This window comes from Nomascus leucogenys, chromosome 7b (assembly GCF_006542625.1).
Source record: "Nomascus leucogenys isolate Asia chromosome 7b, Asia_NLE_v1, whole genome shotgun sequence".
NCBI classification, from domain to species: domain Eukaryota; kingdom Metazoa; phylum Chordata; class Mammalia; order Primates; family Hylobatidae; genus Nomascus; species Nomascus leucogenys.
Genome location: NC_044387.1, coordinates 75242748 through 75259501, shown reverse-complemented (window position 1 = coordinate 75259501; position 16754 = coordinate 75242748). Strand labels below are relative to the sequence as shown.

At 35.9% G+C, this 16754-nt stretch overlaps 1 protein-coding gene across 2 annotated transcripts; it reads right to left on the bottom strand.

Moving 5' to 3' along the window:
* Positions 1-7250: 7250 nt before the first annotated feature.
* Positions 7251-15350, bottom strand: FGB (fibrinogen beta chain). 2 transcript variants are annotated; one of them, XM_003257861.4, is made up of 8 exons: positions 15200-15350; positions 12342-12533; positions 11668-11851; positions 10516-10743; positions 9847-9960; positions 9022-9147; positions 8529-8814; positions 7251-7913 (listed from the first exon to the last, which is right to left on the bottom strand). In XM_003257861.4, the coding sequence occupies exons 1-8, from the start codon at positions 15311-15313 to the stop codon at positions 7682-7684; spliced, it is 1476 nt and encodes a 491-aa protein (XP_003257909.1). In that variant the 5' UTR covers positions 15314-15350; the 3' UTR covers positions 7251-7681. The 2 variants fall into 2 exon arrangements, with proteins under 2 accessions (XP_003257909.1, XP_003257910.1); XM_003257862.4 differs by having other exon boundaries at positions 11668-11815; positions 12483-12533; positions 15200-15314.
* Positions 15351-16754: the final 1404 nt, after the last annotated feature.

Sequence of the window (16754 nt, the reverse complement as noted above, 5' to 3'; positions counted from 1 at the left end):
AGTCACATATTACCTCTTTTTAATGGAATTCCAAGTACTTTATAAATCTCATGTACAGAGGAAAATGCTTAATTAATTGGGGATGAGGGCTGGAAGTGCATTAAATATCACTGAGGAAAGCAGTATCATGAAGAATTTGCCCCTGGGGAAATCTCACTTAATTCTTAAACATGAACAGGACATGATGTTTTCCATTTTCACATAGTAAGAGCAACCATTCCAAACCACAGAGGCAAGAAAACTTACAACCTGCCAGGTTTGAGCTGAGAATTGCTCTGTTACTAAGCAGTAGTCTCCCTGTTCACCAGGTCATTGCTGAAGGTGGGTACGTGGTTATTGCAGCAGAGTACTCTGGAAAATATTTGCTAAATTCACCTTTGTCTCAATCCCTCATAGGTCTATGACCTCAAGGTTGCATGTCTACATAAGCTGTTGCAATACTGCACTAAAGTATCTCCTTTCTTCAAACAATGGGTGAAGCTAGGAGAAGGATAGAGAGGTATTTATTAAAATTCTTGCAATTTATCTGTAGAGTATAAACTGTTCAAAATAAAAAGTTTGGGGCAGAAATAAACATAATCGAATCAAAAAACAAACAAAAAGATGTATTACCTGTTCATCACATCTTGGCTGGGAGAAGAAAAGAAAGTGTCTGATGGTGAATATCGGTACCAGTTAAGATTATTTGCATAAGTATATGACTCCCAGTGTAATCACTTAAAAATTAAAATATTTGTATAGAGGAAAATACCATGTTTCTGATTGCTATCCTACATATTACAAAATGAGTAATTCATATAAAAGATGACTTTGCCAATGGAAAATTGAGGAAAGGGCCAGGTGCGGTGGCTCATGCTTATAATCCCAGCACTTTGGGAGGTCAGAGAGGGCAGATCGCTTTAGTCCAGCAGTCCGAGACCAGCTTGGGCAACATGGCGAAACCCAGTCTCTACAAAAAATACAAAAAAATTAGTTAGGTATGGTGGTGCACGCCTGTGGTCCCAGCTATTTGGGAGGCTGAGGTGGGAGAATCACCTGAGCCCAGGAAGCAGAAGTTGCAGTGAGCCAAGATCACGCCACTGTACTCCAGCCTGGGCAACAGAGCGAGACCTTGTCTCAAAAAAAAAGAGAAGAAAAGAAAAAACAAAAAAGAAGAGGCTGAGGCAGGAGAATGGCGTGAACCCGGGAGGTGGAGCTTGCAGTGAGCCAAGATTGCGCCACTGCACTTCAGCCTGGGCGACAGAGCGAGACTCCGTCTCAAAAAAAAAAGAAAAAAAGAAAATTGAGCAAAGAACATGGATAGGCAATTCACAGAAGATAGTAAAATTGTCATTAAACATTTTTAAATCTCTTACTTGTACTACTAATTCAAGATATTAAAATTAAAGTAATTACTAATATTTTAATTATAATATTAGTGGTGGAGAAGCAAAATAAAAATTAAATATGTTATTCTGTGCATCAAAGGTAAATCGGTACAATCTTTCTGGAGAGTTACTTGGCTATATATATACATATATATACATGTATATATATATATATATGTATATATACATGTATATATGTATATATACATATATATATGTATATATATATGTATATATATATATTTAAAGTTTAAAATGCCAAAAGCATTCTTTTTTTCTGAGGCAGGTTCTCACTCTGTCATCCAGGCTGTAGTGCAGTAGCGGTAGCACAATCAGGGCTCACTGCAGCCTGGGCCAAGCAATCCACCCACCTCAGCCTTCCAAAGTGCTAGGATTACAGGCATGAGCTACTGTGCTGACCCCAAAACCTTTTATTTCCTCCAGATATTCTGCTTCAAGTAATTTATCCTAGAAATAAATAAATATTATAAATATACGTTTATAAAGTGTAAACAATATTATAAAATAAATACTTTAAAATTAAAATAAATTTATATTATAAATAATGTGTACAATGTATTATATAATATATATGCACAAAAGGTTTATGGAGAAGGATGTTAATGTCAGTACTCTCTTTAATAGAAAAAGGTTGGAAAAAACCTAAATGTGAAATAAGAGTTTAATAATTCCCATAAATAAATTCCCATAATGGAATATTATATGGCCATTAAAAAGCAAATTACAGAAAATGATACTATAGAAGAATGTTAAATAATATGGAAAACTTTTTGTGACTCAGTGTGAAAAATTCCAGGTACTAAATCATGTACAGGGTAAGACAAAAAACATAAATGAAGGTATTAGCTGTTCCACTGCTTGTGTTGAAATTATAAATGGGTCTAATCATTTCTATATTTCCCAAAATGTCTACAAAGAATATGGGCTACTTTCATTATTTAATACCACAATTAATGTTGTTAAAATAAATGTCAGTTGACCAAGCATGGTGGCTCACGCCTGTAATCCCAGCACTATGGGAGGCCTAGGCAGGTGGATCACCTGAGGTCGGGAGTTTGGGGCCAGCCTGACCAACATAGAGAAACCCCGTCTCTACTAAAAATATGAAATTATCCAGGTGTGGTGGTGCATGCCTGTAATCCCAGCTACTTGGGAGGCTGAAGCAGGAAAATTGCTTGAACCAGGGAGGCGGAGGTTGCCGTGAGCCGAGATCGCGAACGCCATTGTACTCCAGCCTGGGCAACAAGAGCAGAACTCCGTCTCAAAAAAAAAAAAAAAAAAAAAAAAAAAAAAAAATCAGTGATTCCACTTTCCATGTGTATGCATTACTACATACCAATTCATTGCTATTCGGTGCAGAGCTGCACACCACAAGAAGTTCAAGCAAGAGTATCAGATCACATGCAACAGTGAGGGGGAGGATGGAATTCAAAAACTGAAGTGTCAGCTCTATGTACATATGAGAGGTAGCATCTGTAATTCTTTTCTATACTGCAAGAGAATTTGAAGTCCAATCTAGAGAATCACCAGAGACTAGCGGAAATACAGTGGAAATAGTGATTCTAGCATTTGGAGACATGTTAAACCCAAGTCCAGTCCGAAACATAGGCAGTGGTCACCTATGAAGTTATTCAAGGTAACTTTAAGGATGACTATTTGCTCAAAATATTGCCTCATGGTCACCATTTGAGTGAAAAGGATACTAGGTAAGAAATATCAAGGGAATCTCAGGTGAATGCAAATATAGCGTCTGTCAGTAACTCTGAAATCCAACCAGTGATCAGTAACTCTCAGGGACATTTATTTTAAAATGGAGACTCAGGCTCTTTGCCCTTAGAGACTCTGATGTAATAAACCTAGGTTAGTACCAAGAAATCTGCATTTTTTTTTTTTTAAGATGGAGTCTCAGTCTGATGCCTAGGCTGGAGTGCAGTGGTGTGATCTCAGCTCACTGCAACCTCCACCTCCCGGGTTCAAGTGATTCTCCTGCCTCCACCTCCCGAGTAGCTGGGATTACAGGTGCACACCACCACACCCAGCTAATTTTTGTATTTTTAGTAGAGACATGGTTTCGGTTTCACCATGTTGTCCAAGATGGGCTTAATTTCCTGACCTCATGATCTGCCCGCCTTGGCCTCCCAAAGTGCTGGGATTATAAGCGTCAGTAGATTTAAATGATCAGCATACAGGATATTATGTGTGTAATGCTTAAACAGAAATGTGAGCTGAGCTACTGCAGCTGGTGATGTGTCATGTCACCCATATTTTTGCCCCATGGTGGGAATCTGTAGTCAGTTTAAAAACAATCCCTGAGTTAGCTGTTTCTCTTGGTTCATAAATAAAGAGGAACTAGAGGCTTATGTCCCAAGTGCATACATCCATTATAGTTTGTTGCGGACTTTCAGTCCTAATTGTATAATTATATGTATGTATATATGTATATATGTATATTTTATATATGTATGTATATATGTGTATATATGTATATTTTATATATATGTATATATGTGTATATATGTATATTTTATATATGTATATATGTATATATATAGTATTTATGTGTATATATGTGTGTATATATGTATATATATATATAAAATAGTTCCCATGCCAGGGTGTGGGATTAAAATCTTTCAACTAATCTTTCTATTATCATCTTAAAATCATGAGTTATATAATCTTGTTGATACTGTTATATATATTCTAACTAGGGGAAGCTACCTTTTTATTATATTCAAAATTGTGATGCCTGAATGGGCAAAATCAGACACATAACATTTCTTACCAAATGACACCTTAAGAAAGTGCATTTCTTTTTTTGTTATTGTATTTTCGTTTGTTTTTTCAAGTTTTATAGTAGAGACAGGGTCTCACTATGTTGCCAAGCTGGCCTCTAACTCCTGGCCTGAAGCAATCTTCCCACCTCATCCCGGCGAAGTGCTGGGTTTGCAGATGGCAGCCACTGTGCCCAGCCAAGAAAGTGCATTTCTTTCGAGATAGACTTACATATTACCTGGGAGTGGTCTCTGTGTTTTTTCTATTTGTACATTAACTAAGAATTGACCATCGGATTATCTACTTTAGTGGTTTTTCTTCTATGGCATTACTTCAGGCTCTAGGGATTCATTTGATCCTCTGTGAACACGTAAGGAGTGAACAAAGGTCTGAGGACTGCAGTCTTCCCAACTCCCATCTTTCATTCAGTGAGCTTTTGCGACTCTCAGTATTGCCCCAAAAGTTCCATATTCAAGAATTTTGCATGTTGAGTTTCTGTTTGTGGCTTTATTAGAAAATGGGTTCTGCATTTAAAAAGGAGGATATTCAAGACTTTGAAAATCACTGGATTTAGCCATCCAGCATTCACAAACGCATGAAAATTAGCCATTCCGACAGGCTGATGATTCTGGAATCAAAGCTGGATAAGAGCTCATTATTAGTGAAGGAAAGGGTTATACCAAACAGATAAGCCTCAGGCATTCATTGCCAAAAGGTAACAAAATTTGCCCAAAGGTTTTAGAAAGTCTTCTCTGGGCGGTGACAGTTCAAGTGAGGTTTAAAAACAAATAGCAGTTTGTCAGATGGTGTTGAGAGGAAGACGCTGCTGCAATGAGGGCATCATATAAAAGGACCTGAACATTGTGAATGATGTTGCAATGATCACAGATGTACAAATACCGCTTCCAGATCCTGATATCAGTTCTTTTGGATGTATACCTAGAAGTGGGATTGCTGGATCATATGATAATTAGAATTTTTTTTAATTTTTTAGGGGCCTCCACATTTCTTCCCATGGTGGCTGCACCGTTTTACATCCCCAACAACAGTGTGAAAGAATACTGTATGATTTCACTTATATGAGGTATCTGAAACAGTCAAAGCGGAAAATAGACTGGTAGTTGCCAGGGGATGGGAGGTAGGGGGAAATGGAGATAAAATTTCATTTTAGAAATCTAGAAGATCTGCTGTACAGCATAGTGCCAAAAATTAATAATACAGTATTGTGCACTTAAAAATTTGTTGATAATATTTCATATCAAACGTTCTTACCATGAAAAACTAAAATAAATGAACACAAGGAAACTTTTGGAGGTGATGGATATATTTAATATCTCGACTGTGCCAATGATATCATGGGTGTACGTATATTTCCAAAATCATAAAATTGTATATGTTAAACACTTTGTATGACAGATGTACCTGACAGTAATAACTCAAGCATACCCTGAGAATGACCATATGGTCTAAGAAGAATATGTGTTCAGAGTCCTAAGCTAAGGAATCCAGGAATGGCCAACCCAGAGAGATTCACTTCTTATCTGTGAAGGACACCTGAACTCCCTGCCTGTCTGTTAGAATACAGGATGTGCAAGGAACCAAGGCCTTTTATTTTGGGTTAAATGGAGGTTGCTAGGTGGAGAGTGCTAAGTAGAAATGTTATATAAACTGCATACTCTTTACAAATAGTAACGGTCCTGTCCAGCCCACTGCCACTGGACCACATCTGTATTTAAGTCCTAAATAAACCCTATGTCCCATTCACTGGCTCTGGGTCTCTTCTTGGACATGGTGCCATCCCTGTTGGAATCAATAGGGCTCCAGCATGACATATTTGCAGGATTTTTTTATTATATCAATTATATCTCAATAAAGCTGTTGAAATTTTTAAAGGGCCTGACCTGTCTTGGAATGGCAAAAAACTTAATGTGACAAAAATGTAGGTTATAGTGAAGGGAACAGGAAATGGTACTGGGAACAGGAAATGGTACTGGGACCATTTTTACTCCAACTAAAAAATTTGTATTTAAGAAATTTGGATATAGATAGGAAGGAGCTAATGTTAAGCAGGAAAGTAACTTGATAAGAGTTTTCTGTTAAATGTGATGGCAAAGCAGTAGGTGAGTATGGGCTCCAGTGGGACAGAACTTGTGGCAGAGAAACCAGGTCAAAAGTTAAAGTTGGATATGATGAGTAATTAAAGAGAGTAGTAGCGTTTCCAAGATAGAAATTAATGAGATTTGCTTACATGCAAAGATTAAGAGGATAAGCTTAAGAACAATAAGTACCATAAAAATGAGTGGCAATGATGATACATTAGGGGTGGAGGATGTAGGCTCATAAGGTTGCCCATGGGGAGATGGAGTGAAGTGTTGAGATGATATGCCCATTTCATAGGGAGAAGTAGAAAGAACAGAAAAACCACTTTTACTTTAGTTCTTATGTAACTATGAAAAAAAAAAGCCTAATTGAGGACAAGAATAGACCTCATTTCTATGGGCAATAGGCACATTCTGCTCCCTATTTCATTATTTCCCTTAAAAAACACTTGGTGAAGACTTGATCCAGATTGTCCTCTTGGAATCTCTGATCCTGATGTCTATTTAAGCGGCAGAGTGGTGGCTTTTCCATGGTATAGAGTCAGATTTTTTTTTTTTTTTTTTTTTTTGGAGACGGAGTCTCACGCTGTTGCCCAGGCTGGAGTGCAGTGTTGAGATCTTGGCTTGGTGCAACCTCCGCCTCACAGGTTCAAGCGATTCTCCTGCCTCAGCCTCCCAAATAGCTGGGACTACAGGCACCCGCCACCACGCCCGGCTAATTTTTGTATTTTTAGTAGAGACGGGGTTTCACCATATTGGTCAGGCTGCTCTTGAACTCCTGACCTTGTGACCCCCCGCCTTGGCCTCCCAAAGTGTTGGGATTATAGTCGTCAGCCACCGTGCCCGGCCTAGAGTCAGATTTTAAATCTTCAAATATTCAAGACCGGTTTATTAGCTATTTGAGGTTGTGAACACTTCTCCTTCCTTACGAGTGCAAAGCCTAACTCATTGAATGTGTGGATTACAAAACAAGGAAACATTACCTTACTGCAACAGAGTCTGGTCTAATTAATAAATCTTTTTGGGAGTTTTCTTTGACAGATCTTACATAAATAAATATAGTTTTAAAAGTGGACTTTTAAACATCAGTTTTTCCTTTCCCTCATGGTTTTCCTACAACAAGGATAAAAGACCCCTCTTCCTTATTTGAAACTTCTCACAATCAACTAGAACTGAAATTATGACCCTGACTCTGTCAAAACCATACTTTTATTACTTCTTGGTAAGCAAGAGAAATGAAGAAAACAAAAGAAAATCATGTGCTATTTTAATGTAATTTATCCTATACTTTTTTCAAAAAGTCACACTCACATCTGCTTGAGAGTTTTAGAGGAATATAATGTATGAAAGAAAATTCCAATAACATAATGTACAAAAATGTTGTCACATATAGAAGAGCAAAAATCTACGTATTGGGGACTATTGCTGTGGGAAGAAGGGCCTGATCTTCATACTCATCTTCTTCATTGAGTACCATGACCCCTTCCAATTCATCCATACTACACCATCATCTGTGCCATGCTTTGCCATGTCCCAGGTGTACTGTCCACCCCAGTAGTATCTGCCGTTTGGATTGGCTGCATGACATCTATTATACCACCATCCACCACCATCTTCTTTAGAGCACTGTTTTCTGGGATCTGTTGTTACCCTGAAAGAAAATGTGTTTGGCGTTATTAGAAACAGAACTACGGTGGTCAAGTTACATTTTGCAGATTACCCATAAAAGAGTGCTACACTCGTGTGCACAGTACTCTTTCCTTTGGGTGCTATACATAGAGTCACACTAATACAACAAAGACCTCCTGTGCCCTATAGCAAGAAAGAGAGAGAACTGGGCCTTTGTGGCCAATCCATCTAGGGACTGTGTTGGTTACTTTATACAGGAATAATAGCTTTTACAACCCTTAATATCAGAGAACCCTGGAAATGAAAATGAAAGTTTTCACACACGCTTTAGAATATAGAGATATAGGTATTTATCTAAGTGCTCATTACTCAGAAAGCAACTGTGCTCAAATTCTAGTTCTATCTCTGGGTAGTTGTGTGACATTGGACAAATCACATAATCTCTCTAAATCTCATCTGTAAAATGAGAATAAGAATGTCTACCTTATAGTTGAAATGCTTTTGAGTGATGCATAAAGAGCTTAGTACAGTGGCTGACAGTGCCCAGGAAGTGGTAGCTATTAAAAATATTGTTAACAATTCTGAGTAACGATATTGGTGGGATTTTTAAAGCAGGAGCAAAGAGTGCCACACATACCAGCCATCATTGTCTCTGTCGTACGTGCTGAAGAACATGCCGTTGTGAATGGTCATGGTCCTGTTTTCTCCCATCAGCTGAGATGCTCCATCCATGAGGGCATTGCCGGCTGTTCCTCTATATTTGTTCACTGACATCTGGTATTTGTTGGCCTCATTCTGTACAGTGAATCCTCCGTAGTGAGCCTTTACTTTGTCTCCTTTCCAGTCCTCCATTTCTATCAAAAGTTCTGTGGGTCCCATCCTGGTAAGCTGGCTAATTTTATCATTTCCAAGCCAATACTCACCTAAAAGAAAAACAAAATAAAATCTCACCAAAAATAAAATTTTGGGAAACTAAAAACTGCCTTTCTTCCCTTATCTTTAGCTTCCACATTTTTGTCAGGAAACTCCTCTTAACTGCCTAAAATAGGCTTCCAACAATGTATGTTTTTTAATGAAAAAAAAATCCCATTTCAAATAGAATGATTTTATTTTGCATGCCTGTTTGTTACCTGGTAGGCCACAGTAATTCTTCCCATCTGTGTTGGTTGCAACATTTCCAAATCCCTGTTTGTATGGATCCCATTTCCTGCCAAAGTCAACACTACCATCTTGACGGTTCTGAATCACTGTCCATCCTTTGGTTGACAGAAGCAAAAAGAGCATATATTAACCAACAGCAAATAATGTCACTTTGAAAAGAATATCTGAATCCCCGTCCATTCCATTTATTATATATTTGGTGCTCTAAAATAGATACAATAAGGAAATAAATATGAGAGGAAAACTTGTAAAATCTTTGGAAACTGCAAGTGCTTTATCTTACCCCAAATTGTGAATTATAGATATTTCATAACTTTTTAAATATCAGGTTGAATTCCAAATCAAATTACTCATTGTCAGCTATGTTAGATGTTAGAGCTAAGTCTTGTTTCCTGGCTTTTTAATTAATTTTTTTTTTTTGAGACAGGATCTCACTATCCTCTGTTGCCCAGGCTACAGCGCAGTAGCATGATCAAGCCTCCAGGTTGTGGGCTCAGGTGATCTCCCATCTCAGCCTCCTGGATAGCTGGGACTACAGGCACATACTACCAACCCAGCTGATTTTCTTGTTTTTTTTTTTTTTTTTTTTTTTTTGCTATTTTTTTTGTAGAGGTAGGGCCTCATCATGTTGCCCAGGCTAGTTTCAAACTCCTAGGCTCAAGCTATCAGCCCAATTTGGCCTCCCAAAGTGCTGGAATTACAGGCATGAGCCACCACACCTGGCCTTGTTTCCTGGCATTTTATGATATCCAAATAATTACAGATCAACAGGTCAACAACTGTCAAAAGCTTACCTCCATTTTCTGTGTTCATATCACAGTATACTCTATACGGTTTGACAGAACTGTCGGGTTGAATGAGATACATTTCAGATGTTTCACCTCCTTTCCTGATAATTTCCTCACATTCTGCAAATGTAAGACAACATTATGTTCAGGGGTTTATGACATAATTTCTTTGTATTTAGTCACCAATTCTTTAAAATAACATTACATAAGTTACTAAGGAGTGTTTTATTATAGGCCTTTGAGAATAATATAGCAAATATTCGATTTTCATTTTACTTTAGTAAGTCCAACCCAGTTTTGAGGACGTTTATCTGCTAAGAGGATGAAAAAAGCTCTTCTCCACCTTTTGTGTCCTGGAATATCCATGAGCTCCCAGAACACACAAGATGGAGAAACTTCTACATCTATCTGTGGTTCTGCCATCTGTTCAAGCCAGTATGCAGATGCACACATCAGCCACCCATGGGACTACCTGTGCCCCGTCCTGCTCATCAAAACCAGCAAATGCACCAGGCCGGTCCAAAACACAACCGGCTAAGGATATTTTTGTGATATACTGTAACGTCATCATGATCTGTTGGGAAAATCCACTCAACATTTTTGTTGTTGTTGTTGTTATTTTTGGTGTGTGAGTTCTTCTGGAACTCTCTAAAAATATGTTTATGAATCAGTTACCTTTGCCAGACACCACAGGAATATTGCAACTGACAGTGCATGGGGTGCGACAATATTCCATTTGAGCTGAGACATCAGATTCTAACTTTTGTATTTTGCTTCTCAGGTTTTCCAGGATTGAACGAAGCACACGAAGGTTAGTTGGGATATTACTATTCACAGTCTCATCTATATATAATTGGTGCTTTTCCAGTTCTGAGGAGTACTCATTGACTACATTTTCATTATCTGGAAAAATGAAATTATGAAGAAATAGTCAGCATTTTTGCCTCATAGAACTAATGTATTTAACTATACAATTTTGATTTTCTGAGAATAAACTATTAAACACTGAGCTACCACCAAGCAGTTATGATATATAGTCATATTTAGGGGAAATTATTTGGCCCATGACATATACAAATTAACATAAATCCTAACTACCATACTAGTAATTTACCATAGGTATAAGCTAAAGATTGTGTCCAGTAATGAATGAAATAGGTTGTTTATTTCTTTGGTGAGGGAAAAGAGGAGAAAGCAGTATTGGGGTCTTCCATCTGAGAAGTTCAATCTTATAGAGTGGATATGCTTGATTTATTTATCCATTTCACATAAGTATAGCAGAACCTTGAAATTTATAAGATGTCATGATTCCTTTGATTTCTTTGAAAAATTTCCATCTGTGGGTATGCTACTCACTGAGATGCCTGTGCCGGGCTCACGCACTAGCTGTTTCCTGACCACCAAGTCAACAGCACTCAACATTCTGACCTCAAGATTCACAAATTAGGTGTCATTATCCACAATACAATTGAATATATTATGGATAACTCTCTCATTCAATACCTCAAATGTTAAAACTATAAATGCTAGGGTTTTTTTTTTCCACTCTGTAAATATTATCTTCTGAGTCACAAGTTTCTTGTATACTTAAAATAAGGAGTCATAGTAGAATTTCTCATAGAAAATCATACTTGCTGATGTCAGACTGGGAATAAAAGCTGAATAGTGCTTATCTGGCAAGTTGCAGGGGAAGGTGCCCAAAAGCAGTATGAATGCTATTCAACTAACCCAGAAATGTTCATCTTCTCACAACCATGCATTCTCGTGGCAGTCTAACGGTTCCAATTTTATAGCTGAAAATCAAATGGAAAGCACAAGTATATCTACCTTTTACTTGCTTCTGCCTCTTTTGCCACAGGTCTTTCAGCAAATACATGTACTGAAAGGTAGAAGAGGAGGTCTGGGAAACAGCTTCCACATTGTTATGTAACTCATCAACACTATTTCGGATTGGCCTTTCCTGTTGTAGCAAAGCCTCTTGCAACTGACATCCTGTAGGACACAACACCCCCTAAAAACAAAGAAAATAGCAGGCATTAGCTGAAGGATTTGGATGATGGACATTTGTTAAAATAGCACATAGGAAAATTTAGCGATATGATTAGCCAACATAAAAATTTATTATTTGGTTTTCTGTAAGACCAGAAATTCGAAAGTCATTATCATACTCTCATAGAGATTTAAAATATTCCTTACCACAGAAAAAATATAATTGGGCTATGAAAATTTTACCAACTGAACAAAGGCAGTGGGCAAAATACAAATGGAAAGGTGGCACCCACATATCCTAATTTGTAATTTTGGGCCCAGACCAAAGAAAACAAGAAAGAAAGCCTAAACCAAAGGCCCAATATGTTTATGTTTTGAATTTTATTTCCAAAATAAACAAACAAAATAACAGTGATGGTAATGTGGGTCAGTAAAACATTAGGAGACTGCCATGACTACAGGCTTTCTCTGCATGAGAGAGCCACCACTGCAAGAAACATCAGTGCACCCACCAGGTCTGGGTCAGCGTGAAGACAGCCTCCAGCATCAGGGGCTTTTCTTTCTACTTTCGTTTGAGTGGCAGCTGCTTTGGCTGGACGAGCCCGATAGCCACCTCCACTGATGGGTGGTGGGGCAGGCCTCAGGATGGGAGCCTCTTCTCTCTTCTTGTCAAGGGGTCGATGACCACGGGCACCGAAGAGACCCTACAAGGAATGAGGCAGAAATATAATGCAGAGTGTTATAGAAGATTTGGAATGTAACTATTCCAACACCCTCATTTTATAATTTAGGTTATCACAAGCTTGATGATTTGCTTAAGATCCATCAACTGGCTGGTTGGTGATAGTGAATCTGTAGGTTGCTTACTGTTCAGTAACAGTGGAAAGACCAACTGCACAAAAAAGCTATGATGCAGTGTAGTTTTTAAAGAGAGGCCTTAGGATAAAGCTGTATCAGATTATGAATAGTAATGACCTCATATTCCTAAAACATACATTGGAACTTACAAAATTGTAAGGAATCTATACTGTCAAGAAGAACGAATATTCTCAAGCCACTTGGATTGTTAGATTCCTGTGATTATTGTTAATCATTTCCCTACTTTCATTTTTGTGAATTGATGATTAGACTCCTATACAAACATATTTAAGAGACATTAAAGACTTATTAAAGGTTGATTCTACTTGGAATTTATTTGTAATAAGACAATCTTTGACCCTTATAAGATACTCTGGAGCTTGGCTACTTGTAAGTCTTGACCATAGGGTTGACTTATAGCTATGGGACCTTGGGCAAGTTGCTTTATCTGTGCCCCAGTTTTCTCATCTGTAAAATAAGCGTAATGATAGTTTGAATCTGCATTACAAGATTATTGTAAGGATTAAATAACTTATTGTGTATGGTACCCTCAGAACAGTACTTGGCAATAATAAGTGCTCATTATTATTTTTACTGGAATCACACATAACAAGTACTACAGTTCAAGTGTCCTCTCCGCTGCTTTCACTTTTAGTCTTATCTTCTATCAACAAAATTATTGGTTAAACCATTATCTTGAAATTTCTTACATGATTTCTTTATCAAACACTATGATTTTCTCACATTTAAAACAATTCTCAAGGCTTGTGCATTATAATTAAAATGACTTGCTAACTTAAAATATTATATTAAAAGATAATGAAGCAGAAAATATGCATTGCAATAGGAAAGCTTTGATTTGGATTAACTACATTCTCTTATTTTTTTTTTTGTCAGTAGCTACATCCTTTGGAGCTTAATTACAAATTAACAAACGACATGATTTGGAGCAACTGAGCAACAACTGAGCTCTCTTGCAATTTTGTGAGTGTAGAAGTCATCAGATGAACTCTATTTGGAATTGTATTGTCACTTATTCATTAGGTTATAATATTATTTAACATTTAGTAGGATGGTGCTAGGATTAAAACCTAGCCAGGCTGGTTCCCGATTTTCCTGTTTAACCAGTTGACTAGATACATTCTTAATATGTAAAGATTTGGAGGATATATACATATTTCACATTGAAGGCATGGTCCTAGTCAGAGCTTACCTTCTCTAAAACCAATTTTAAGAAATGTGATTCATCTGTTTGTTACAAATAAAATTGTAACAGGAGAAAACTATTTTCTTTTTATTTCAGAGCACCACTAGAGAGGTACAATGGATGGTCTGACTTTACTAGAGAAAAGGAAATTTTAAAAAATATTTAAAGAAATTATATACTTAAAAACACTTAAAGAAATTATGAAGGCCACTTGTTGAATAATCAAAATTCATTTTGAAGCCTAAACTACTAAACTGTCTCTGTGAGATTTAGTTGATAAGCAGAAATGTGAAAGTGCTTTGCAGAGTACTTTACAAAAATTTAGTCTTACACATTCTTTACATTTTTCTTACCTAATATGATTAACCAGACTTAACCAGATTAACCATGTGTTTTTACACATACAACCAGATTAACTATATGTTCTTACATGTAGAGTCTGATAAGTACAACACTTAAGTTCCCTTGAAACTCAATAATGATCCAAAATGAATCACTTCATTTAAATATTATTGTGCATTCTTATTTTTAGTTTAATGATACTATGCTATATGCAAGAAATTTGGCCATGATACCTTTGATGATAAAATTTAAATTTCTTAAATATTCATTGTCCTAAATGCATTTCTGTATTTTTAGTAACTGCAAATTAACAGCAATAAGTCAGCAAAAATAATAGTTGAGGAAAAACTGTTCTACAAATAAATAAATTAGACTGAACCGTGTTTCATAGCTATTAATAATAAAAATACACACTAACTCTAATTTAAATTTTTCATCTGAAAAAAGCAATATTTCATTTTCTATCATTGCACTTGATGTATTTTGCTTTTAGGCTTAGTTATAATTTTTATAAATAGTAATCTCAGTAACAATATATATTACCTTTCTTCACCAAAGAACAATCTACCTACGACCAGTTTTTTTTGTTTTAAAATACTGCTCTTTTATTATTTTATAGTTCGTGAGATTTTCAGATCTTGTCCTTTTAATTGTAATCCTGTGTTGCTAGAAGTAAATGAAAATCACAGTACTCAGGATAGCAAGTGAGAAAAACACACCTTACATTAGCTAAGCCATCATCTTAAGAAAACAAAGGTGATAAACTAGAAAACAAGAAATTACTTTGTTTTTATATAAGAAATACTATGAAACATTCTTTAAAAACAGTAAGTCAGAGGTTAACAATTCAATTTCATAGCTATAAGCAATGCTAATTTCATTAAAATAAGCACATAATATGATTATGTTACATCTTATATTAATAATACTACTAATAATATAATAATGCTTTAAAAAATTCACCTCCTCATTGTCGTTGACACCTTGGGACTTAACTAGAAAAACACACAATAGTAGCAATAATAGATGTTTCATGGTTTTAAGTTTGTGGAAGCTCCAAGAAACCATCCTTTTCATGTAGACTTAACTGAGAGATCTTCAATCCTATATATATATCTGAGTCCTCTGCTAGGAATGACTTCAGAAATGGTTACCTTTTCTTAGTTAATATTTAATTTTTGGTTCACTTGTTGGCTGAACCATTTTATCACTTAAGCAACATCTTCCCAGCAAAACTTATTTACTTGTCATACAACTATTATTCTCTGTTGGTCTAGTTTAGAAGCATTAAATTTATTCAGTTCATTTAATTGGACAAAATAATGGGAAGTTAGGACATTCCTCAAAGACAGATGTGTATCTTATTTCTGGTAAATTAATGTGGAAACTACACAAGCTCCCAAAGAATATGTGAGAAAACAAATCTAAGCTTAGTAAATTTGACCTACTCACAAGGCAACCACTAAAATCGTGACTCATTAATGATATACCATAAATGCTTATGTTTTGTAACAATCACATAATTCTATTTCAAAAGGGGCCATTAACATCAATAGTAATGTTATATCATAATGTGTTTATCTTTTGTTTTAGACATTAATCAAAATAACAAAATAACAAATTCATATTCTATTCTATGAAAGATAAACATCAGAAAGACCTTTTTTTTGTGCTGAACAGCTTTTATATTTTGTCCTTAATTCACATATGGTAAAATGTTCAACAAATTCTGAACACTATTAAGATAACTAATAAATTATAGATTTCTGAATCAAAATTATGATGATGATTAAATACATGTTTAACATTCTATTTTACTGTTATATAGTTTATATCATATGATTTATAAAAACAATATTATTTTAACATTGGTGAAGTCTTCATACATCTATTTCAATTAGTATGCTCACAGACTAAATGAGGCCCATTTTCCTTCATTTCCCACAAGCCACAAAATTTATCTCTCTTGTCTGTTCACTTGTGTGTTGCAATCAGGATTAATAACTCCTACAAGAATCAATAGGAACACCAGTCAGTAATCCAAATCCCAGTAAGTGCATTGATTCAAAGCATTTTTCTGTTTTTTGTATGGAAAGTGAAACATTCTCATTAAATTTAAAAATTATTTTATTAGAAAGATAGCAGGTTATCAGGGTTTGGATCAGCAGAGTATTGAAACAATGCTTTGAAACAGAGTCCTGAGAATGGTGTGGGACCCATTACATTTCTTTCTTCTCTAGGTAGCAGAGATTGCATTCCCAAATTCTTTTAACTCAGATTCCTAGAAACAAATTATTCTCTTGGTAGCATAGATTGTCCTCCCAAATTCTTTTAACTTAGCTTAATAGAGACAAAGAACTCAGTTTAAATTAAGAAAAAATATTCACTTGAGTCTTTCCAAATTTGTGTTCCCTTTATTAGCAATGAGTAAATATTATATTTTAAGATTTTTTTCTTTAGCTTTAATGTTTCTTAAAGGGATATATGATCTGACAGAAAAAGCAAATATCTATGTGGA

Excerpts from the sequence above, each read along its gene's own strand:
- FGB (XM_003257861.4), bottom strand. The coding sequence starts at position 15,313 with ATGAAAAGGATGGTTTCTTGGAGCTTCCACAAACTTAAAACCATGAAA. Across the intron at positions 9,961-10,515 it reads TCCTGTGGTGTCTGGCAAAG|AATGTGAGGAAATTATCAGG; the intron begins GTAACTGATTCA and ends TTACATTTGCAG. Across the intron at positions 8,815-9,021 it reads GAATTACTGTGGCCTACCAG|GTGAGTATTGGCTTGGAAAT; the intron begins GTAACAAACAGG and ends TTTTTCTTTTAG.